Source organism: Ctenopharyngodon idella, chromosome 10 (assembly GCF_019924925.1).
Source record: "Ctenopharyngodon idella isolate HZGC_01 chromosome 10, HZGC01, whole genome shotgun sequence".
Classification (NCBI taxonomy): Eukaryota; Metazoa; Chordata; class Actinopteri; order Cypriniformes; family Xenocyprididae; genus Ctenopharyngodon; species Ctenopharyngodon idella.
This window is the reverse complement of record NC_067229.1, coordinates 19,064,711-19,090,908: the sequence shown is the minus strand read 5'-3', so window position 1 is coordinate 19,090,908 and position 26,198 is coordinate 19,064,711. Positions and strand designations below refer to the sequence as shown.

General features: G+C 37.0%; 1 protein-coding gene across 3 annotated transcripts in view; it reads left to right on the top strand.

The window, feature by feature from the left end:
* LOC127520505 (metabotropic glutamate receptor 7) overlaps positions 1 to 26,198 on the top strand; it is a 221,886-nt gene that overhangs the window by 146,819 nt on the left and 48,869 nt on the right. For all 3 annotated transcript variants that reach the window (XM_051908667.1, XM_051908666.1, XM_051908668.1), the window contains one exon: positions 18,528 to 19,463. In XM_051908667.1, the coding sequence (XP_051764627.1) occupies positions 18,528 to 19,463 (936 nt within the window). The remainder of the gene's footprint in view (positions 1 to 18,527; positions 19,464 to 26,198) is intronic.

The following is a 26,198-nucleotide window of genomic DNA, read 5'->3' as shown; positions in this document are numbered from 1 at the left end:
CGCCAACTACTGGCCTGGCATGAATAATACAGTGTTTTTAATAGTTTTTGTGGATTTGTGTGATGACCTTGTCATCTGTACGCGAAATAAGCAAAGGAAAATAACGTCATTGTCATGTAAACGTACCCGTAGTCGAGCTCAGGCACTACTTTAATTATAACTTAATAAAAAAAAAAGCTAAATTTAGCCATTTCTCAGTGAGGGATTTTTTGAGAAATCTTTGATTAAGCATCTTTGATATTATCAAACCGATTTCTGTACTTTAGGATAAAACAGGATAAAATTTTGAGAGTAATACAAACCAGTTAATATCACAAAACATCACAGAGTTGATCAAATCCATTGCTAATGCTTATTGATGATTTTTTGTTGTTGTTGAATCAATTTTACGAAGCTAAAAATTGACAAAGAAAAATGCCAGTGTTTTGCTTTTTTTCTACTTTTTAATAAACTACAATTTAAAAGTTGTTTTATGTTCATTTTTTAAAGAAATTAATACTTTTATTTAGCAAGGACACATTAAATTGCTCAAATGTGACAGTAAAGACATTTAAAATGTCACAAAAGATTTACATTTCAAATCAATACTGCTCTTTTAAAAAAAAAATCTATTCATCAAAGAATCCTGAAAAACAATGTATCACGATTTCCACCAAAATATTAAACAGCACAGCTGTTTTCAACATTGATAATAATCAAAAATGTTTCTTGATTTCTGAAGGATCATGAAGACTGGAATAATGATGCTAAAAATTCAGCTTTCCATCACAGGAATAAATTACATTTTAAAACATATTCAAATAGAAAACAGTTATTTTAATTAGTAATATTTCACAATATTACAGGTTTTACTTATTTTTTGGTCAAATAAATGGAGCCTTGGTGAGCAGAAGAGACTTCTTTTAAAAACAAAAAAAAAAATCTTACCAACCTCAAACTTTTGAATGGTATTGAATATTTCTATTCTTTGAAATAAATAAATAAATAAATAAATAAAACGACCAAAAAAAAAAAAAAAAAAAAGTTAAAAACAAGTTGCAAATTGAAAGTTTAATATTTTATTCAATATACGATGTAGAGACATATATGATAGAGATATTCTAATTTTGCTAATGCTAACCTACAAGCTAGCCATAATGTCTGAAAAGTCTGAGACATCCCCACATCTCTGCATTGAGTTGACTGTGTGCCAGAATAGTGATTAATTTATTCACTGCTGTGCCAACCTTCCTTACAATAAACTGAATAAGGGCTGGCAATCCATGATGAAAACATGGGAAACAATAGCTCAGTTGACTTCATTCAGTTCACACTAAATTAATGGAAGGTATTTACACAAATTGAACATCAAGCGTGACATATAAAGAAGCATTGTTTGAAAACAAAACCGCTCACCCATTCTTCATTTTTAATTAGCTTATCATTGGATACTTTCCCTAATACCAACAGGGTATAATTATGCACTTCCCCGGAGTTTCAAACTTTGATTAGTCTGGGAGAATAGAGCCTATAGACGATGAGCTAATTATGTCTGTCTCAGGGACAGAGCCAGTGTGTCTTCTGTCACTTGAGGGATTATGGTTGCACTTTATTGGGATGTGAGTCACACTGAATATCTTCTGCAATCACGTTTTTTTCTCCATTGTCGTCTAATAGTTAATGTCGACTAAGTCAGTTGGTCATTATCGCAAATTAAACTCTGTCAGGGTGATCCGGATTATATGTGCATTATCTTGCTTAATATATGGCTACATAGGAAAAAAAAAAAAATATATATATATATATATATAATTTCAATCAGATGCCTAGGTCAGTTATACCGTTTTGTTAATATACAAACATTATTCTCATACTACAGTTGACAGCTATTCAAAAAGGCATTTTATTGTGTATGTATGTGTTTTGATGGCATAAACATTAATAACTGCAGTGGACTCTAGTGCATCATTCTATACACTGCCACCACATGGCAAGCCGTTGTATGTGGAATTTTTCTTTTCTCCAAACCAAGATGGCCAAGAATCCAAGAATATCCATCCATTCCTTCTATCCTAAGATACTCTTACAGGTAAAAAAAAAAAGAAAAAAAAGTGTAACATCAAGTAATATCTAAGGAGTCATATCGTTGGCAAATTTTCCAAGTAATGATTTTAGATTGGGAGGAAATTCTGATTAATCATCTGTCCACTAAATCGGACATCATGCATCACCAGATCACTAGCTATATTTCAGCTACAATTCATACTATTACTGTGACTGTTGTTCTTGAAAATACATCTGCAGTAACTTTTTGGCTGTAAATAAATGTATTTGTGTTATTAGAATGTAATTTGCAGTTACTTTAAAAAAGTAATCTGATTATGTAATGCACGTTACTTGTAATGTTTTGCATCAAAAAAAGTAATCTGATTACATAATGTATGTTACTTGTACAGTCTGAATACATCAATAGATCAGTCTGAGATTTTCTCAGAGAGGTGAGCTAAATTTGTCCATTTTAAACAAACAGAATTATCAGCTAATAAGGGTGATGCAGAAAGAATGCTGCTTTTTTTTTTTTTTTAACATACGTGCACAGTCGAACGCACAGCCTTGCAAAGTATACTACACTTGACTCATAAGCGTACACAGGCATTCGACGCATGCACATTGCGACAAATTACAATATCTCTATGAGTTACAACCCATATAAACATCTTTGTATTCTTTCATGCTAGAGTTGTACAAATGAGGGTACTTTCTAACCTCTTTACACAATCTTTCATCTATATAGGGCTCCATCATCGCTGTAGCTTGCATGCATTCCGGTCTGTTCTGTTTATGCAGTTTTTCTTTTACTACCTTGTGAATCGACGCCCCCAGGGCATGGTTGCTACCTTGTGGATAAACTAATTACTGCAAAAAAATGAAATGCATATGTGCGACCTGCGCGTACAAAGTACAAAAATTCGGTACTAGTAAAAAGTGATGTATACTTTGGCCTTAAATCGACATACTCTCATGGACCGGAGATGTCAAAAATGTCAAGGTGATACAACTGTCTTGATATCATGATATTAATATTTAATAATCAATTCTTATTATTTGATGGTTACATCACATGATATTTTAAAACAAAGTTAAAAATAATATAAAATTTTTAATAATAAATTATACATTTTTATTAAAATTAAAAAAAAAAAGTTTTTCAAAACATCCATGTGTCATGAACGGTCATATAGCACACACGACGAAGATGCTGAAAGTCAAAAGTCTAATGAATAATCCACACAGTGCAATGAAGAAGTAGGCAAGCAACAAAAATTATGGCTGCGTTCCACTCCAAATTGAATGCCCTTCACTCGCTAACTTCCTTCCATCTCGTGGACTCGGATGTGCGTCATTGCTTACGTTGCCCACTACTGGCAGAACTCGTGTGTAAGGTTTAAATGGAACACACTAAGCCCTTGATAACTTGGAATTCACCTTGGAGCTGATTTATTATTTAAACCCCTTTTATACTTATGCATTTGTTTTATGCAACATTCTATATGCTTATAAGTTGTTGGAGACAATATATAAAATCCTATAGGTATATGAGCTGTTGGAGAAAAATAAAATTACACAAATCAAGCAAAATATCAATAGTAGAAACTTTGACTGTAAACATAAGGTACTGTAGCTACAAGTATTATGCGATTGAATCTCAACTTAATTAATATATTATAGACTATTATGTGATTAATTCTCAAAATAATTAATATATCATACAAGCGCGATCTGCTGTGACGTCACAACCAAGTTGAATTGTGGGATATAGAGCTGCTTGAAGTTTACATCAGGGTAGACTTGCTCCCTCGGCCAAAATCGAGGGGACGAGGTTCTGTCCATATAAACTTCCCTCGTTCACTTCACGAAGTGGAACGCACTAAAAAATGGCGGCAGGGATTCCCCCAAGGGGGAAGTTCACAAGTGCGTGTCTAAAATCCGAGTGGAACGCAGCCACTGTCATACATAGACATGACCGGGCAACTAAAAACATAAACACAGGAATTTAAATACAAGCGAAAAACAAAGGTAATTAATCACACACAGCTGAACAGAATGACGAATCAAATAACCAGTAACCATAGTAACTCATAAAGAAACTCAGGCAGGCAGGAGAAGCAAAGACAAACTCAAACAGAACATAATTGTGACAGTATGTTTGTAAAACAGTTTTTTTCCCCCCCTTTTTCATAAACATTTATATTAAATAAATAATTATTTGATATTTAATAATTAGTCATTACTTGGTTATACCACATGACATTAAATTAAAACTGTTGATTAAAATATCATAATTTTTTTTTTTTTTTTAACATCCATGATTTATGTTTGTAAAACATTTGTTGTTGTTGTGTGTGTTTTTTTTTTTTTTAATTTTTTTTTTACCTACAGTATGTATTGTGTACATTGTGTAATATTTATCATTAATCATTAATTTATCATTAATCATTGTTTGGTTACACTGCATGACATTTTTAGAATCATTAAATTATAAATATTAAAAAGTTTAATATTAAAAACTTCAGTACAGAGATCATATTTCTAAGAACTTGCCAAATGCCTAGCTTTAAACTCAATTTTTAAAAGATTTTTTTTTCTTTGTTGTTGTTAGCGCCATGGATGTTCTTGTGAAGCTTTTTGTTGAATAAAATATCAGTCTGTTAAATTAGCTTTAGCGTTCAGTGTCTAACACCAACTGCAGCCCCCTAGCAAGAGGCCAATGAACGTCTATCACTTTAGACATGGCTTCGAGCATTCAAAACCCAAAACAGCATGAGACGAGAATGAATGAAAGATGCTAATTTCTGTTTCGCAACTGGATCCATTAAGCTTGTACCCGTTAAGCAAAAAGAACATACTAGATTCATGAAGAAACTATCACATAATACATATCCATAGTCACGCCCCTTCAATCACGGCATGTTGCGCTAATACGCTCCGCATATTTATTCAGTGGCACCCGTGTGTCGAGGGACCTGCTAAAAGAGGGGTCTTCCTCCATGCTAGTTAATTATCGTAGCAAACACTTGAACGAGGAAGCTCTGAAGCGTACGCAGGGTGTCAGATCAAATGTGCGATGCCAACTGACAAGAAGGCAGTGTTGAGAAAGCACCGTGTGACACAAGCCAGAGACAATTACCGCTGCGGATAGTTTTGTGCAATCATAACGACTCCGTTTGGGTGTAAAAGAAATCGAGTATCGCCACGCCTTTCATTAGCACAACCAGGGTAACGTAATTAGCATTGTGACACGGCTTCCCACACTTGAACGAATCTGCATCTCGTTTATCGCTCTCTCTGCGCTCAGTTTGTTGAGGAGGAGGAGGTGAGCTGATGAAGAACTGAAGAAACCAACCACACCGAAGGCTAAAGAGTTAGATCTCGTCCAGTATCCATAGCAACAGGGCTGTTAATCTCATTAGGATTGCCATGCTGCTCTTAATTACGAGCAATAGGACAGAGTATGGTGGACCCCAAAGTCCAAATTACGGACCATGTGTCATGAAAGCTGGGGGGGAAATTGCTTTGGGTGGTGAGCAGATATCAAGCTAATTACTCTTGCCCCTTCACCGCAAATGTGCTGGAAAGAAGCAGAACATTAGCGCAATGCTAACTATGCTTAATCCACCTTGTGTAGTAAATAGATGAGCCCCTATATGTAGAAAAAACTAAGGTTGTCAGAATGGTACAAAGTTGAAAACCTTGACCACAGATGTGCCGCAGTGGACGCATTTATGCATGCAGTGTATGAGTGGGGGCCAAGAGAAAGAAAGCAAGAGAGAGAGCTTTAATTCTTGGTTTCTAAGCAACTAGAGAGACTGCTTGGCACCTTGCGGAAAACTCTCTGAAACCTCCATTGTGTGATTTACTACACACAATATCTGTATGAGTAGAGACGGTTTGTTGGAGCTAGAATAGTTTGGGTGTTATGACTTTTGTTTGTGTGTGTGTGTGTGTGTGTGTGTGTGTGTGTGTGTGTGTGTGTGTGTGTGTGTGTGTGTGCGTGTGTGTGTGTGTGCATGTGCTCTTTGACAGCGAGATTGCAGCAATATTTTAAAGAAGAATGGTTTTGGTGGTATGCAGTCCGAATAATAATAATAATATGTACTTCTGTAATGGTTTAAAAACATTCTAGTTCCCAGTTCTACCTCTAACTGACAATTTATAACTTTATTAACCATTTAGTTTGTGTGACATGAATGATAATTCAAATTGTGCTGTTAATTCTGCAAAAAAATCCCACAGACTTACATAAAAGGATGCAAGCTATATCTAGAGACCAGAATGCCCTAGCAACCGCATGACAACACAATTAAAACTACTCTAAACACCTTAAAAATGCATTGCAACATTGTGACATTCGCTTATATCTCCTTTGCAATGTGGTGGTGAGTATTGCATGGGCAAGTTTTGTTATTGTTTTTATTCTTATTCTCCTGTCCTACACTTTGCAGCATTTTTTTTAATACACGGTGGGGGGTGTGGGAAAGATTATGCCAAACCACTTAAAAAGTAGCATTTTTTTTGTTTGTTTTTGTTTGTTTGTTTTTTAAATATAAATATTTGGGAATTTTTTTTTTTTGTATTATTTATGTAAGCAATAAGGTACTCGAGGCTGTGCTGTATCGTAAATAAGTCATGTCTGAAGGGCGTTGTTAGGCACGACGCGAAGCGGTGCAACCCCTTCGGCCGTGACTTATTCACGATACAGCACAGCCTCGAGTACCTTATTGCTTTTATAAAACGGTTACCACACAATACAAATATTAAAGCCAGAAATATGTATCAATGCAACTTTCATGAAGTAAACTTTCAATAAAAGCCTTCCTTCCACTGGAAAAAATAGTCCCTGACCATGAACAGCAACAGAAGTTACATTATTACGCCATTAAATGGCGGCAAAGACTGTCTTTATGAGTGTGTCGGTCAGTAGCGAAGACTTTTACATTAAAAAGACTGAATTGTTTTTGAAAACGGAAAAAGACGCAGCTGACAAATGCTTTGCCTAGCGCTGTCAGTCACGGGAAAACCCCTTAACTGTTAAAAGGACGAGATGATTCATCGGACATTTAAACAGAATTTTTTATTATGAACATAGGACTGACCTGAAGGAAAATGCTAAATCTGAATGCAGGTAATAAACTCGCTCACTCGAACTTTTTCTCACAATACTCTTCTACATAAAACAGTAAGATTCAATGAACAATATCAATTGAGAACATACAGTTTACGTTGCTAAGAGTGTTGTGTAGTGATACACAGAACCATTGGGTGAAGCGGTTGTAGCCGTGTTTTATCGTGAATAAAACACAGCTATTGACCATTCAGAATCAAGGACATATTATTTTAGTATGCATTCATATTTTGAATTAACTTTTATTTTTATGTTATATATAATAGTTTTATTTCAGCTTTTTTCAATTACTAAAAATTATTTTGAAAACTTTTAGTCAACAATAACAATAACAATAACTATGGAAGCTGGTTTCTTCCACAGAATAGAAAAAAAGGGTATCTGTGACTTTTCATCTCAATTCTATTACTATTTTCTTGCTGTTCTGAGTTTAAAGCTCCTTTTTTATATCTTAAAAATCTGACTTTTTTTTTTCTTGTAATTCCTTGTTTATATCTCAAAATTCAGACCTTTTTTCCTCACAATTACGAGTCATCTCAAAATTGTGACCTTCTTTCTCCCAATTCCGAGTTTATAACTCACATTTTCAACTTTTTTTCTTGCAATTCCAAGTTCATATCTCACAATTCTGAGAAAAATAAATAAATCGTGAGAAATAAAGTACTGACTGTGTCAAAGTCGATACTTTTTTTTTCTTGACTGTTAAAAAATCCCATTAGCTTCCATTGAGAAAGGCAGGAACCACACATTTTCTTCAGCAAATGTAAAAAAAATGTTTTAATGTAATGCAAAAACATTCTGTTTTACTGTGTAGCCATTGGCAAGTCTATTGTATGCAGGGTTATGCAGAATATTTAAAATCCTCAGTCAAGGTTACATGACCCCCCCCGCCCAATTCACTGTGACATCAGTCATTGATATATTTATTTATTATTCTTATTTACCTGTCTGTTTTGTGGGATATTCTCCTCCGGGCAAACACTGGGTCTTCCTTTTACCCTCAGGCAAATGTTATTTAAGTATGATGCTGGCCTGCTCACCACCATGATTTATTGACAATTGTGCTTAACACAATTTAAATGCAGGGAAGGGAAGCAAAGGCCTGGCTGGGCCCGATAAGAGAAGGAGGCTCTGGGAATAATGAGGGCCCATCTTCACCTCCTCTCTGCATTGCTAAATACACTCCGGAGCAGCTTTCCGTTCGGCCTCGGCACTCCCAGCACGCTGGGGCATGAACCGAGCGATCTGGTGGAGCATGAAAAAACGAGAATTTGAGAACAGAACAGCAGCCATGGGACAAAACAACGCAGTTCTAAAGGTCACGCACAGCCTGGTGATCTGACTTTAGGATGCAATTGTGTTTCCCTGTAGAAGCGCCGAATACGGTGTGTTTCATGTTTAATTTAATGCATTATTTGCCGTTTCTTTGTCATAAACTGTGAAATTTACCAGCAATTTCACTTTTTTTCAGTGTAGAACATTTATTATGTGCAACTGTTAATTTTGATGTGATTTTTTTTGTCATTGTAGAAATACTGTAGTTCAGTAGTTCATTTACCCTCATGTCATTCTGAACCTGAATGACATATGATAACGCAATGAAACATGACAAATTGTGCAGACACTATTTTTGGCCAGGCTGTCATATAAATAAATTATGAACACATGCAAAAAAACAAGAGAGAACCAACAAAATATTAATAACTGATTATTTTGTTGTCATTGTGTGCTTTTTCACCACTATGGATTACATATTTGGGGGAAAAAAAATTATATATATATATATATATATACAGTGGGTACGGAAAGTATTCAGACCCCCTTAAATTTTTCACTCTTTGTTATATCGCAGCCATTTGCTAAAATCATTTAAGTTCATTTTTTTTCCTCATTAATGTACACACAGCACCCCATATTGACAGAAAAACACAGAATTGTTGACATTTTTGCAGATTTATTAAAAAAGAAAAACTGAAATATCACATGGTCCTAAGTATTCAGACCCTTTGCTGTGACACTCATATATTTAACTCAGGTGCTGTCCATTTCTTCTGATCATCCTTGAGATGGTTCTACACCTTCATTTGAGTCCAGCTGTGTTTGATTATACTGATTGGACTTGATTAGGAAAGCCACACACCTGTCTAAATAAGATCTTACAGCTCACAGTGCATGTCAGAGCAAATGAGAATCATGAGGTCAAAGGAACTGCCTGAAGAGCTCAGAGACAGAATTGTGGCAAGGCACAGATCTGGCCAAGGTTACAAAAAAATTTCTGCTGCACTTAAGGTTCCTAAGAGCACAGTGGCCTCCATAATCCTTAAATGGAAGACGTTTGGGACGACCAGAACCCTTCCTAGAGCTGGCCGTCCGGCCAAACTGAGCTATCGGGGGAGAAGAGCCTTGGTGAGAGAGGTAAAGAAGAACCCAAAGATCACTGTGGCTGAGCTCCAGAGATGCAGTCGGGAGATGGGAGAAAGTTGTAGAAAGTCAACCATCACTGCAGCCCTCCACCAGTCTGGGCTTTATGGCAGAGTGGCCTGACGGAAGCCTCTCCTCAGTGCAAGACACATGAAAGCCTGCATGGAGTTTGCTAAGATGGTGAGAAATAAGATTCTCTGGTCTGATGAGACCAAGATAGAACTTTTTGGCCTTAATTCTAAGCGGTATGTGTGGAGAAAACCAGGCACTGCTCATCACCTGTCCAATACAGTCCCAACAATGAAGCATGGTGGTGGCAGCATCATGCTGTGGGGGTGTTTTTCTGCTGCAGGGACAGGACGACTGGTTGCAATCGAGGGAAAGATGAATGCGGCCAAGTACAGGGATATCCTGGACGAAAACCTTCTCCAGAGTGCTCAGGACCTCAGACTGGGCCGAAGGTTTACCTTCCAACAAGACAATGACCCTAAGCACACAGCTAAAATAACAAAGGAGTGGCTTCACAACAACTCCGTGACTGTTCTTGAATGGCCCAGCCAGAGCCCTGACTTAAACCCAATTGAGCATCTCTGGAGAGACCTAAAAATGGCTGTCCACCAACGTTTACCATCCAACCTGACAGAACTGGAGAGGATCTGCAAGGAGGAATGGCAGAGGATCCCCAAATCCAGGTGTGAAAAACTTGTTGCATGCAAATGGCTGCAATATAACAAAGAGTGAAAAATTTAAGGGGGTCTGAATACTTTCCGTACCCACTGTATATATATATATATATATATATATATATGGGGACTGGAGCTATAAAACATGAAAAAGGACATAAAGTACCATGAAGTATCATACAAGTAGTTCCAATGACTCATCATGCACTATATTCCAAGTCTTCATATAACAGCTTTCTGTGAGGGGGGGAGGGGGGTTGGGAACCTAATGATTCTAAATGAAAATCTAAATGATTATTAACTGATAATATTTCTCTGCAGTTCACAGTTAACTGCTGCAACAAGATTTAGTCGAGAACAAGATTCTTGAATGAATTATTCAGAGTTTTATGAACTGGGACTCTAAAACAGTTTATTCATGAATCGAGCATTCTTACAGAACAGTACATCTCTCATAATCTCTCATGAACTGGAATGACTTTAGGGTGAGTAAATGATGACAGAATTATTTAATTTCTGGGTGAAATATTTCTTTAATAAAAAGATTGAAATAAAGATAGTTGTTTGATTCAAAGGCATCTTAAGATTGCTGGGTGACAAACCCTATTATAATAATTGGAATAAATCATTCAGAAATAAAATATGATTTATTAGCCTAAGCTTTGTAGCAACATGGTTCAGTAATAGACCTATAGCATGTGCAGTCACATATCTGTTTATCAGTGTTTATGATGACTGTAAACAAGGTTAATCTAAGTCAGGGGGTATTCCAGAAAGCAGGTTATGTGACATACCTGGGTATGTTTAAGAGTAAGTAAGCAGATAACCTCACCTTTCGTTTCCAAAAACAGAGGTAACTTATAACTTTTCATAATTAATATAGTTATATTAATATAACAATTTCAGTTACAGTTATATATATATACAATTTTTAAAACGGTTAGTTCCTGCCCTTGATTCTGATTGGTCAATAGCTGTGTTTTATTCACAATACTGACAGCACTAGTCAAAGCATTTGTCAGCTGCGTCTAGTTCCGTGTTCACAACAATTCAGTCTTTTCAATGTAAAAGTCTTCGCTACTGACTGACACACTCATAAAGACAGTCTTCTTCTGTTGCTGTTCACGGTCAGGGACTATTTTTTGCCGGCGGAAGGAAGGCTTTAGTGAAAGTTTACTTCATGAAAGTTGCATTGATACATATTTTTGGCTTTAATATTTGTATTGTGTGGTAACCGTTTTATATAAGCAATAAGGTACGTGCCTAACAACGCCCTTCAGCCATGACTTATACACGATACAGCACAGCCTCTCGTACCTCATTGCTTATATATATATATATATATATATATATATATATTACATTTCATCAAAGGCATTAGTAAACTGTTATACAAAGTTTATTAATACACATTTGAATGATTCAGAGAAGTTATTGAAAAAAATAATAATAATTCAAACTGGCTCTAAACATACGTGTACAAAATTATTCAACCCCCAAAAGTCACATTTTGTGCAGAACCTTTTATTTTTATAACCTCCAATATGTCCTTGATATGTCCTTCATGATGTCCATCATACAGTAAGAGTTCTACTTCCTGCAACAGCAAAGAACCCCTATAACAAGACTGGACCACCTTTATGTTTGACCATGGAGATGGTGTTCTTCTGTTCATAAGTTTTGCAGCTATGCCAAATGCCACTCTTGACCAAGAAGAATATAAAAGTCTGACTTGAATATTCTTACATTCATTTGGATATACCTGTGGAGTTGTGGAAGAATGTTTAATGGGAGATGTGACCAAACTGGAACTTTTTGGCCCCATGGATCAGCGATATATCTGGTGCAAAAAAGGCAATGTTTATTAGCAGAAGAACACCATCTCCATGGTCAAACAAGCTTAGTTCAGGGATCAGTCGTGAATGTTCTTGAGTGGCCTGTACAGTATTCAGATTGAAATCTCATTGAAAATATTTGATGGAATTTGTAGAAAGCAGTGGTAACATGGAAACAAAAGACTATTAGTGATCTGAAGCTTTTTGGGCCAAGACTGGAGTAGAGAGGTAACAGAAGCTTCTAAGCACTTACAGGCAGCGTTGATTGAAGGTTATAAAGAATAAAAGATTCTGCACAAAATTTGATTTTTGGGGACTGAATAATTTTGTACATACATTAGAGCCAGTATGATTTTTTTTTTTCTTTTCTTTCATTTTTCATCAATTTTACATTCTCAGAATCACTCAAATGCGTATTGATAAACTGTATATAATAGTTTACCGATGCCTTTGATGAATTGTTTTCATAAAATTTTGTTCTCAGCAGCGAACTGTCTTGCAGGTTAAGGGGGCTGAATCACTTTTGATAGCAACTGTTTATATATATATACGTTTTATATATACTGTATGTATATTTTATATATATATATATATCCCAAATTCAGTATCTCAGAAAATTAGAATATTACTTACGACCAATACAAAGAAAGGATTTTTAGAAATCTTGGCCAACTGAAAAGTATGAGCATGTACAGCACTCAATACTTAGTTGGGGCTCCTTTTGCCTGAATTACTGCGGCAATGCGGTGTGGCATGCAGTCGATCAGTCTGTGGCACTGCTCAGGTGATATAAGAGCCCAGGTTGCTCTGATAGTGGCCTTCAGCTCTTCTGCATTGTTGGGTCTGGCATATCGCGTCTTCCTCTTCACAATGCCCCATAGATTTTCTATGGGGTTAAGGTCAGGCGAGTTTGCTGGCCAATTAAGAACAGGGATACCATGGTCCTTAAACCAGGTACTGGTAGCTTTGGCACTGTGTGCAGGTGCCAAGTCCTGTTGGAAAATGAAATCTGCATCTCCATAAAATTGGTCAGCAGCAGGAAGCATGAAGTGCTCTAAAACTTCCTGGTATACGGCTGCGTTGACCTTGGACCTCAGAAAACACAGTGGACCAACACCAGCAGATGACATGGCACCCCAAACCATCACTGACTGTGGAAACTTTACACCGGACCTCAAGCAACGTAGACTGTGTGCCTCTCCTCTCTTCCTCCAGACTCTGGGACCCTGATTTCCAAAGGAAATGCAAAATTTACTTTCATCAGAGAACATAACTTTGGACCACTCAGCAGCAGTCCAGTCCTTTTTGTCTTTAGCCCAGGCGAGACGCTTCTGATGCTGTCTGTTGTTCAAGAGTGGCTTGACACAAGGAATGCGACAGCTGAAACCCATGTCTTGCATACGTCTGTGTGTAGTGGTTCTTGAAGCACTGACTCCAGCTGCAGTCCACTCTTTGTGAATCTCCCCCACATTTTTGAATGGGTTTTGTTTCACAATCCTCTCCAGGGTGCAGTTATCCCTATTGCTTGTACACTTTTTTCTACCACATCTTTTCCTTCCCTTCGCCTCTCTATTAATGTGCTTGGACACAGAGCTCTGTGAACAGCCAGCCTTTTTTGCAATTACCTTTTTTGTCTTGCCCTCCTTGTGCAAGGTGTCAATGGTCGTCTTTTGGACAACTGTCAAGTCAGCAGTCTTCCCCATGATTGTGTAGCCTACAGAACTAGACTGAGAGACCATTTAAAGGCCTTTGCAGGTGTTTTGAGTTAATTAGCTGATTAGAGTGTGGCACCAGGTGTCTTCAATATTGAACCTTTTCAAAATATTCTAATTTTCTGAGATACTGAATTTGGGATTTTCCTTAGTTGTCAGTTATAATCATCAAAATTAAAAGAAATAAACATTTGAAATATATCAGTCTGTGTGTAATGAATGAATATAATATACAAGTTTCACTTTTTGAATGGAATTAGTGAAATAAATCAACTTTTTGATGATATTCTAATTATATGACCAGCACCTGTATATATAAAACGTTGACCCAAGCAGGCCAGCATAGCAACAGTGGCTCAACCAAGAAGGTGAGTTTTAGGCATGGCTATCTGTTGATCTGACCAATGAAAGATGTTTATAAATGGTTATAAACAGTCATTATTCTTTCAAGTCCAGAAACTAGAAACTTCAGACCTGCAGAAATGTGTCTGCAACTTTAAACTCCGAAGCTACAGTAGTCAACTAAATTGGTTCAGGGACAATAACACTGTCAGTCTGTCCCTTTTGGATTGAAGCCTGACAAGTCTTTTTCATTATCTTGTGTACTTTCTAAGCAGTTTACATTTAAAATGTGTGGCGAGACAGCTAATCAGTAAAATCTGGGAACCTCATGGTGTGTATGCTTCGAAAAAGCGGAGGCAATCTGTTGCTGAGGGACAAGTAATTGACTTTTGTTGTACCAGTGTCAGTGCTGCTGTAGTTAGTTTGAGTTTCTTAATCTCTCAGTCGACAATTTCCCAATGACCCTAAATGGCCTTCCTTCATGACTGCCTACTAGCCACCAACCCCCCAATGTTCGCTCGACTGAAAGAAATGATAGCAGATGATACTAGATCTGATTCGCCCAGAGGTAGAGATTGCTCTTTAAATAGAACTGTAGCTTGGCAAATCAAGTGTGGGGACTTGGCTGGTTCACTTGTAACTTTGTTTTGGACCTTTTCTTGAACAAGAAAGGAGGCCCAGATTAAAGAACTCAAGCTAGTGGAAAAATAAATTACCGGTTGTCAGTAGAAGCTGGAAGTTTAGGTTTGAAAAGTGCTTCGAACTCAGGTTGAGGGTTGTAATGTATTCCTAGTTCTGCTTTGATTCAGGTTGTTTGACTGGAAAACAGCTTTAATGATAATGCTACGTCTTTCGGTACAAAAACAACAACTCCTCCCTGTTAGCCTGCTAGTGTGATGGCTCAAAGTTTTTCAGCTGTGAACTTGTGAGCTGTTGTACTTATAAATTAGTTTTTTTTTTTTTTTTTTTAACTACTTTCAAATTTACATTTCAGTTTACTTTTAGTTAGTTTCACACTTTCCTGCAGTTGTCTGTACAGTAGATATCCAGTTGTGACATTTCCTCTGAACGTATTTGATACATTGGTTTCTGTTTTCTAAGGTGAGAGTGTTTTAATTTTTCAAGACTCTGGGCAACATATTGGCTTCATCAGAAATCATATACTTCCCTACTACATAGTTGATGAAAAATTGTGTATGTGAAAGTAGAAGTATGTGAAAAGCCGAAATTCACAGTATTCATAAAACTAGAGGTGAAAAATACCCGGACGACCTACTATTTCCAACGAGATTCTGTAGTGCTGAACTGGTTTTCACTTCACTATCCCATGAGGCCATGGGAGAGGATTTTTATTTTGACACTGCACACTCAGGTGAAATACATGTAAATGCAAAATGGACTGAAACTATTGCCATACTTTTTAATCTACAGGCAATCTACAACAACTTTAAATACACAGTTTGAATCAGTTTTTTAAATGCCTGATTTCATTACAGCACTTGACTTGAGATCAGTTATAGCCACACTTTTGACACTTGTTCAAGGGGTTCATCAAACCATAACAGCTATAGAAACTTTTCTAAACAGTATTTGTGAAATCATGTGACTTGGCCTGTTAATATGCGCTTCAAAGCATTGATTCCAAACCGCTTCATCACTAGCTTCAGTGGGTATATGTTTTCAGCTTGCTTTGCATTGATTCTGATTTGGTTTAACAACAATTTGAAATCATTAGTTTTCACCTAAGTTTTAGCTTACGAAACGCCGGCTCAGAGAAATGTGTGGTATTGTAATGTAGATGACTGGGCTCAGGGAGTAATTCTCAGGTTCTTTTCTCGATTGTGACATCATCTGAGCGAACAGGCTTCAATAATTTAGAGCAGCACTGCTGTCTCTGTTCTATCAGAGAGATATTTGGTGTTCTGGGTAAATAATTGATTCTGCTCCGACTGTTGCTCCTGGCAAGCCAATCTCATGAGGGTGTGGATGTATGTGTTTTTCATCTTTGCATGTATCATGCTTTAGCGTCTGATATCATGCTAGCTTTTTTAATGCAGCTAATGGTAATAGCAACTCATTAAAGTACGGATATTTGTGCATAATCTTTGCACACGTGTTGCAGGGTTGAGCAACATTTGGAATTGGATGTCTTAAATTAAAGTGGTTTTAACTATTTTGTCCATACTTTCAGTTTTTATATATATATATATATATATATATATATATATATATATATATATATATATATATATATATATATGTATATATAGTTTGCAATTTTGTTTATCCTCTGAATTTTTTTTCAATTACTCTTCCTCTTATTTTAATACTTGTCATGAATTAAAAAGGGGCCATTTCCTAAATTCTGAATTTATCCAACCCTGATGCCTGATAGGAGGATTGGTGCATTGTTGCGAGAGAGTTGGATAGAAAAACGACAGCAAGAAAGGAGATAGTATGGTGCAAGGAATTTAAAATAAGATTCAGAGACCATGAACAAGAAAAAAGTCCTCTCATTCTTTCTTGTGCCTTTCCACCCCGACCCCCAGATGGGATTCAGTCGCTAAATTAACTGCGCTGTCTTTCTGCTTTTGTTTGGGTGGCAGAATGCTCTCCGTGTCCAATCAGCTGGGCTCCGGAGTGCGTCATCTGGATTGATGTGGCTTTTCATTATGGCATCTGCAGGTGTCAGTCCGACATTCACACAGGTTGCCACGGAAATAGCGAAATGCTCTGTGCTCCTGAAAGCAAACACGACCCAATAATAGCCAGGTGTAATGGAATGTTACTCTGTCACTAATTGCCTCTGGCTGTCCTCTGGTGAAGCCATTCATAACTGAGTTTGGGTGTTAATGTTGTTTTTAGTCAAACTCTTCATTGATAGTTTAATAAAGCATAAACATTCTGATGACAACATTTTTTAAAGGGCCACCCCCAAAAGAAAACCTGGCATCAATTTAGTTTTTGGGTGAACTGTTCCTTTAAATGAACACAATTCCTTGTTTGTCTAATCCTGTGCATTTTTCAAATTCTATTTTCATGCAGGCCTCTTGTTGAAAGTGAATTTTCTCCACTGAATCCAAACCTGTAATCATTCTCGCATTTACTCAGTGTTTTTAGTGCTCTTTTGTTATGTTATGTGATTTATTCACGCATTCCAAAAAGTGGCATTTCCCACATTTCTCTCACCGCCCTCTTATTGCCTCTTTCCATTAAAATGCAGCCGTCTCCATGGTGATTGTTGCCACGAAGGGCTAAAAGAAATCATTGGTAATCACACTGCAATCAGCAATGTTTGAATGAAAGGCATGAAATTCAAAGTGCATATTAAAGGAGGTATAAGGGAGTGGACGGAAAGCAATAAGCAGACTCAAAATTATGTATTTTTCTTTTCTTCCCTCTGATCACACTTAAAAGCATTTACACCCTTTCATGGGTGTACATAATTAACTTGTTAAAAAAAAAAAAAGGGGGGGGGGGGGGGGGGCATGTTGGTTCTGTTGCTCTTAAAGTATTTCTTCTGAAATTGTAATATACATTCTTGAAAACTCCAGAGCTTTTCATTACTTTGAAATACACTACCAATCATAAAGTATCTGATATTTTAAGAGACTTTTTGACCTTGGCACACAGTCATGACAGCATGAGAGTCTGCTGTTATGTAATTTCCTTTTTTTGTTTTATTTTTATTTGTTTATTCTTTTGTTTTGTTGTGTTGTTTATTTTGTTTATTTTGATTTTTGTTTTAGTTTTAATGTTGTTTTTTGTTTAGTTTAGTTGTGTTTTTGTGTTTTGTTTTGGTTTCATTTTGGTTTGTTTAGTTGTGTTTTGTATCCTGTTTTGTTTTTGTGTATTGTATTGTTTTTTGTCTTTGCTTTGTTTCGTTTTGTTGTGTTTATTTTAGTTGGTTTGTATTGTTGTTTTATTTTTTTGTTTGTTTTGTGTTTTGTTTTTTTATTGTATTGTTTTATTTTGTTTTTATTGTATTGTTTTGTTGCGTTTTTTTTTTTGTCCTATGTTGTTATTGTTTTGATTTTGTTTTGTGATTTTTGTTTTGCGTTTTTTGTAATATTTGTTTATTTATTTTTATAAGGATTTATTTTCAAAAATTTAATTTTGTTTAGGATTTTTTTATTTTTCCTTATGTATTCTTTCCTGATATAAGGGCAGATGTATCAACCTGACATTTTTGGCTTCATACACCCCCAAACAATAATAAATTTAAAATTCAGAAACTCAGGACTCATCATTAAAGTGGTGTATTCAAGTCATTGATGATTAAATCATTGTGATTAACCAATTTCATAAAAAAAATAGACAAAAAAGTCAGTGTCATTGACCAACATGCTGATTTGTGTCCATTTCTTTTTAGATCGATGACATGCAGTGGCCCAACGGTGAGATGGAAATACCCAGTTCGGTCTGCAGTCTGCCCTGTAAGACGGGACAACGCAAGAAGATGGTGAAAGGCATGCCATGCTGCTGGCACTGCGAGCCCTGTGATGGCTACCAGTACCAGTACGACGAGACTTCTTGCAAGCTGTGTGCTTACAACATGCGGCCAAACCCCAACCGGACGGCCTGCCAGCCCATCCCAATCGTCAAGCTGGAGTGGCATTCTCCCTGGGCCGTCATTCCTGTCTTTTTGGCTATGCTCGGTATCATTGCCACTATCTTCGTCATGGCAACGTTCATCCGCTACAATGACACGCCAATTGTAAGAGCATCCGGGAGGGAGCTTAGCTACGTTCTGCTGACCGGGATATTCCTGTGTTACATCATCACCTTTGTAATGATTGCCACACCGGATATGGCCGTTTGCTCCTTTAGACGAATCTTCCTCGGGTTGGGAATGTGTATCAGCTATGCTGCTCTGCTCACTAAGACCAATCGAATCTACCGGATCTTTGAGGAAGGGAAGAAGTCGGTTACTCCACCTAAACTGATCAGCCCGACGTCTCAGTTAGCAATCACGTCTAGCCTCATCTCCGTCCAGCTCTTAGGGGTCCTCATATGGTTCGGAGTGGATCCTCCGAACACCATAATTGATTACGATGAGCAGAAGACCATAAACCCCGACAAGGCCCGAGGGGTTCTCAAGTGTGACATTACAGACCTACAAATCATTTGCTCTTTAGGATACAGCATCTTGCTGATGGTAACATGTACGGTATATGCCATCAAGACGCGAGGCGTTCCTGAAAACTTCAACGAAGCCAAACCCATCGGCTTCACCATGTACACCACTTGCATTGTGTGGCTCGCCTTCATTCCTATTTTCTTTGGGACGGCACAATCTGCAGAAAAGGTAATGCTTGTTTAAGTACTTTTTTTTACAGGGTGCATCAGTTTTCGGTTTCAACTAGTATCTCCGTATCACTTGTGTTTGTCGATATTTCACAGAGAGAACTGAAATTCTTTCGTTATTTATTCACCCTTGTGTTGTCCCAAACCCAAATGTATGTATTTTGTCTGTGGAAGACAGAAAGGAGAACGTTTGCAGAATCTTCACACAGTTTTTGATGACTGTCAAGCTCCGGAATTGTCAAGTTTCTGATTGTTGATGGTTCTTTTGAGCAAGTTATTATAAATGAATTGGTTAATCTAGTTCACAAATCAGATTTGTTAACTAATACTATTTCGTAGTGTTAGTTGTTACTAGTATTTATTTCTTTTTTTTGAAAAAAAAAGAAAGGAAAAAGCGTTTTTTTTTTTTTTTTTCGTTCATCTGGATCAGTTTCAGAATGATGATCATATCATAGATGGAGTAGATCACGTCCATTAACACCCCCAAAGCTTCACAGTCATTACCTCTCCATGAGTTTGCCATTTCATTTGGTAAAATTAGGTAGTTTTGATTTATATGCTTTGAATGTTTGACGATCACATTAGATTACTTGTGCGTAATCAATCTTCTATTCGCTCCTTCTGGGCTGTGTTTAAAGGTAGGGTAGGCAATTTCAGAGAGGCTAGCAATAGCAAGCTAGCTTTGAAAGCATTTGATCTCACCTTCCCTTCTAAGCGCTCTCCAAAGCCACGCCTCCTCCAAAAAAACATGAACAGGCACAGACAGAGCAGATTCTGCAAAGCATCATGAAACTAGGGACGGTGTTAAATTACCTCATGTCTCAAAGCACATAACATTACAATAACAATGAATGTAAACAACTTACAGAGCTTGGACTTGTACCATCTGACTGCTGCAGATTCATTTTAGCATTGATAGTGTTGCCAGAGAAACGCACAAATTCGAGTCTGAGGACGGTTAAGGTTACGACATGGCGTGAATGCAGCATAAGCTCGTTTTGGTTCTGGAGAAACTGTAAAAGGCAGCTGCTGTTTGTTCGTGCTTGGTGACTGTTGTCTACAACTGTGCATTGCCTCACTGAACGCACTGATGACGTGTGATGTCTGCACGAGCAGGGTGCTCGGAGGTATGGAAATACATATGATGACAGGCAGGTAGGACATTGTATCATTGCTTTCAGACTGAATTGGATGTACATTTGTTTTGTTTTTTTTTGTTTTTTGGTCCTGAGACTTCCACAGAAGATATGTCTTTTTTATTATTATTATTTAGACCACTTCTATTATTGATTGCTATCAGGATGTAAAGAGAGTTTCAACCAGTTGGCACCTATTGACAATGTCTGAGCCGGCGTTCTGACGTAGAACCTGGAAGCACTGAGTGTAAACAGCGTAGAAGAATGACACAGAAGAGAAGATATTGTTGAATAAAGTCGTTATTTTTGCACACAAAAAGTATTCTCATCGCTTCATAAGATTAAGGTTGAATCACTGCAGTCACGTCGACTGTTTTAACGATGTCTTTAGTACCTTTCTGGACCTTGACAGTGGTAATTAAATGGCTGTCTATGGAGGAGTCAGAGAGCTCTTGGATTTCATCAAAAATATCTTAATTTTGGAACGACATGAGTGTGAGTAATTAATGTCAGAATTTGTAGTAAATACAACCCGAATTCCGGAAATGTTGGGACGTTTTTTCACATTTGGATAAAATGATAAATAAAAGACTTTCAAATCACATGAGCCAATATTTTATTCACAATAGAACACAGATAACATAAATGTTTAAACAGAGACATTTTACACTTTTATCCACTAAATGAGCTTATTACAAATTTGATGCCTGCTACAGGTCTCAAAAAAGTTGGCACAGGGGCAACAAATGGCTGAAAAAGCAAGAAATTTTGAAAAGATTCAGCTGGGAGAACATCTAGCAACTAATTAAGTTAATTGATATCAGGTCTGTAGCATGATTAGCTATAAAAGGGATGTCTTAGAGAGGCAGATTCTCTCAGAAGTAAAGATGGGCAGAGGCTCTCCAATCTATGAAAGAGTGCATAAAAAGGTTATGGAAAACAATGTTCCTCAACGTCAAATTGCAAAGGCTTTGCAAATCTCATCATCTACAGTGCATAACATCATCAAAAGATTCAGAGAAACTGGAGAAATCTGTGCGTAAGGGACAAAGCAGAAGACATTTATTGGATGCCCGTGGTCTTCGGGCCCTCAGACGACACTGCATCACTCTTTAGCATGACTGTGTCAATGACATCACTAAATGGGCCCAGGAATACTTCCAGAAACCACTGTCGGTAAACACAATCCACCGTGCCATCTGCAGATGCCAACTAAAGCTCTATCATACAAAAAGGAAGCCATATGCGAACATGGTAGAAGCCCCATCGTGTCCTGTGGGCCAAGGCTCATTTTCAAAGTGGAAAAGTGTTCTATGGTCAGACGAGTCCAAATTTGACATTCTTTTTGGAAATCACGGACACCGTGTCCTCTGGGCTAAAGAGTAGGGAGACCTTCCAGCGTGTTATTAGCATTCAGTTCATAAGCCAGCATCTCTGGTGGTATGGGGGTGCATAAGTGCATACGGTATGGGCAGCTTGCCCATATGTTTTAGAAGGCACTATGAATGCTGAAAGGTATATAAAGGTTTTAGAGCAACATATGCTCCCCTCCAGGTGACGTCTATTTCAGGGAAGGCCTTGTGTATTTCAGCAGGACAATGCAAAACCACATACTGCAGCTATTACAACAGCATGGCTTCGTCGTAGAAGAGTCCGCGTGCTGAATTGGCCTGCCTGCAGTCCAGATCTTTCACCTATAGAGAACATTTGGTGACAAAGACGACCACAAACTCTTCAGCAGCTGGAAACCTATATCAGGCAAGAATGGGACCAAATCCAAACACCAAAACTCCAGAAACTCATAACCTCGATGCCCAGACGTCTTCTGTTTTGAAAAGAAGAGGAGATGCTACACCATAGTAAACATGCCCCCATCCCAACTATTTTGAGACATGTAGCAGGCACCAAATTTGAAATTAGCTCACTTTGTGCATAAAAATAAAAAAATAAAAATTGTGCGTAAAATTTCTCAGTTTTAACATTTGTTATGTTATCTATGTTCTATTGTGAATAAAATATTGGCTCATGTGATTTGAAAGTCTTTTAGTTTTTATTTTATTCAAATTTAAAAAAGGTCCCAACATTTCTGGAATTTGGGTTGTATTTTGATTTGATTTTATATATCTTTTTAAAAAGAAGTAAAATAGTGCAGGTCTGAAATTAATCCTGTTTAACTTTTTTCAGTTAAATGAAGCATCTGAATCAAGTGATTCAGTGAATCAGTTGTTCATATAAGATATGGACATTGCATACTGTACCTGAGCTATTTTTACATTACTAAAAAAAATGTAGTATTTGTTGATGTTGTAAAGGATTTGTGGCCAGGCACCAAATAAAATACCCAAAGTGAGTTCTTTCAGCCAATATAATCGCTTTCCAAGGGGGATTGAATCTTGCACTGTAACGTGAAGGAATAATGAACTGGAGAAGCATTAATGTTGATCTTTTACTTGTAGGCATTTTTTTTTTTCTTTGCAAAAATCTGATTTTCATCTTTTTAGTCTAGGCAATTGAAAGAGTATTGGTCTAAGTGTCACCGCTTCTTTCATTTAGTTTTGGCCTTTTTCGGGGCGTGAATGTTTTACTCTCTTTAATTCCCTTCAAGGTAGCTAAGAGTCTAACCCGTCGCATGCATGGTTTTCCACTCAATTTCAAATCCATTTGCGGGCTGATGTTGCCGTAATGGCTCTATTTTGTAATACCTGTTTGCAAGCTGCAGGCAATCTAGACTCTGGCTTTTGTACTTCTAAGATCATCCATTTTTCATCCCTTCCCGAAGAAATGAAAAATTATATTTCATCACAGGGAGAGGGCTGCCATCTCGGGGAACGGAAGGGCAAATAGGTATTAATAGCACAGTTAAGGATCAGAATCAATGTCCCACAACAATCTTTTAAAAGACATTTCATTAGCATAAGGACATTTGCTCATTATCTGCATACGAGACGGATGGCTTGGATTTTTCCTCCTCAGTGCCGGTACTGAAAAGCAATTACCTAAATAATAGAGCCAGCTGATTTGAGCCTGTACCAACGTCGGATATGATGATGGGCTCTGACACCAAAACATTCCTATTCGTTAGAACCTTTTAATTATGTTTCTAAAAACACAGAAGATGTTGCTTTATGCCTTGACAAACATGCTATAGAGCACAACAGTCCAGTTGTGGAAGTCCCATTCAATATTTTCCATAGAGGAAATTATTTTTAACAGTAATGTACAAACCTTTAAACACAGACATATCATGAGCTACTGCAGACTATATGCATCTGTAGTCATTATGATTTCAATTTAAAAAAAAAATAAAAAAAATAAAAAAAATCATGTTTAGTTGATAAATTCCCAGTGAAGAACTACATTACCGATAATTCCTAAAAAAAAAAAAAAAAAAATCCACCAATCATGAGTGTTATTGTAGTATTATTAATATACTATTGCAATATTTATTAATATTTTAATTAGCTTTTTAGTTTTTGTCATTTTTAATTATTTTTTATATGTATATTCCTATATATATATATATATATATATATATATATATATTTTTTTTTTTTTTTTTACTTTCTGGTTTGGTTGGTAATTTTAGTACTTTAAATTACACTTATTTTATTTATTTTAGTTAGTTACCAAGGCAACATTTCCAATTTTAATTTCACTGTAAATATCATAACATAATCAAGTTGGTCTATCTACACTCTTAATCTGCTTGGATATTTGTGTATATTTGGATATTTTCCAAATGTATTTAAAATTGTATAAATATTAATTAATTAATTAATTAATTAATTAATATTTAAATATTTAATATTAAAAGTTAATAGTTAATTATATTATTTATTTTATATTATTATTATTATTATTGATTGATTGATTGATTGATTGATTGATTATACAGAAAATTAATGAGAAAACCACGGCCATGCAGTCACTGTTACTCTCTGTAGCCGAATCAAATTCTCCTTGTCGCCGTATCAGTTAACCATTTCACCCCATTTTTCTTGATTGTTTTATTCACAAGTCTCATTATGCTTAACCCCACACAAGGATGCAGCTTTTCAAATGCAAATGAATCCGGAACCCGTGAGAGAAGAGAAATAGCTGTGGATTCCCATGACTATTACCTGAACCCGGCCAGGGGACACTGGAGATGATGTACAATCCTGAGAGGCGAACAGCAGGCTCATTAGAGAGAAGGAGGCTCATCTGCGGCAGAGCCTACAGGCGTGTGGAAGCCTGACGTCAGCGGGCCGTCCCAGCTGAGAGGAGCTGTGACATGCTGGCCTTTGCTGCTTGTCATTACTTACCTGGCTATAGTCGTGTGGAATACAAATGAAGCTCTTCCGCTGTGAAGCGTGTGTATAAGCATGTGTGAATGCGGGTAAGAGCAGAGTCTCAGGCACTATAAGCAAAGGGAGTTTTTGTGTAAGCAAGTCTTCCCAGATCTCACCTAAATGAAAATAATGTCTTCACTCTGCTGCATGAGTGTGCAGGCGCTGTATTCGCTGTAGTATCGAAAATAAGGCACTTAGGTTTGTTTTCAAGCCTGCTTTCATCTTAAGAATGACAGGATGGATCTGTGTGCGGATCAGAATACTCAAAGAGGGGTAGTATCTGTGTGTGTCTATATATGTTTATGAAATTTAAATATGTATGTGTGTGATTATATATAGGCTCAGGTACCGTCAGCAGCAGCACGTCTCTAATGTGCCATCACTGTGGTTTTCTCTGCTCTGTGAGTGATAGGTTTGCTTTCTGCACACATCGCAAAAAAAAAAAAAAAAAAGTCTCAGTTCAAAGCTTTTATATTACATATGACGAATTCACACCACAGTAATCTTTAAAAGATATCTAGCGTGGACAAAATCTTATTGAGCATGGTGGAACAGCAGCTGAATTGCTCACATGAAATCTGCTGTGGTGTTATGGTATATTATGATGGAGTATGGCGAGATTTTTTTGGTGTCTTCATATTGGACTGTTGCAGTTTTGTCTATATAGCACCGTGTTGCGAAAATCACAGTTGAGCATGGTGTAATTTGAGAAAATAAATTTTAGGTGAGAAATTTCAGTTAATTTATAAAATAAGACCTATTTTGAAACTTAAGATTATGGCATTATTTCTAATGAGAATTGAAAATCGTTTACACCCACATTCTCATTACTGTAATACTGATACTGATGGCGAGTCGAGGATGAGAATCCATATGCAGTTTTATTGAAAAATTATCAACTAAAACATGACAAAAACACAACTTGACACAACTCACCAAAAACAGGTTACAAAGACAACAACAAAGCTAGACATAAGACTATGGGAACATAAGGGTTATATATACTCAAGGTCTAATGACATAAGACATACCTGAAAGCAATCAAACAATGAACCAGAACAAAACACATGAAGCAAAGGAAGCACATGACAAGATGACATGAGGGGCAGGTGAATCACACGAAATGACAGGACACATGATTGTGAGAACTTGTAGTGATTAGGCTTGTTCGACTTCATGCAGTGCTGCGCAGACCGATCGGCGTCTGACTTGAGACAGCACCAACGGCACGTCACTGTGACGTATGGCTTCAAAGCACCACAGGATGCA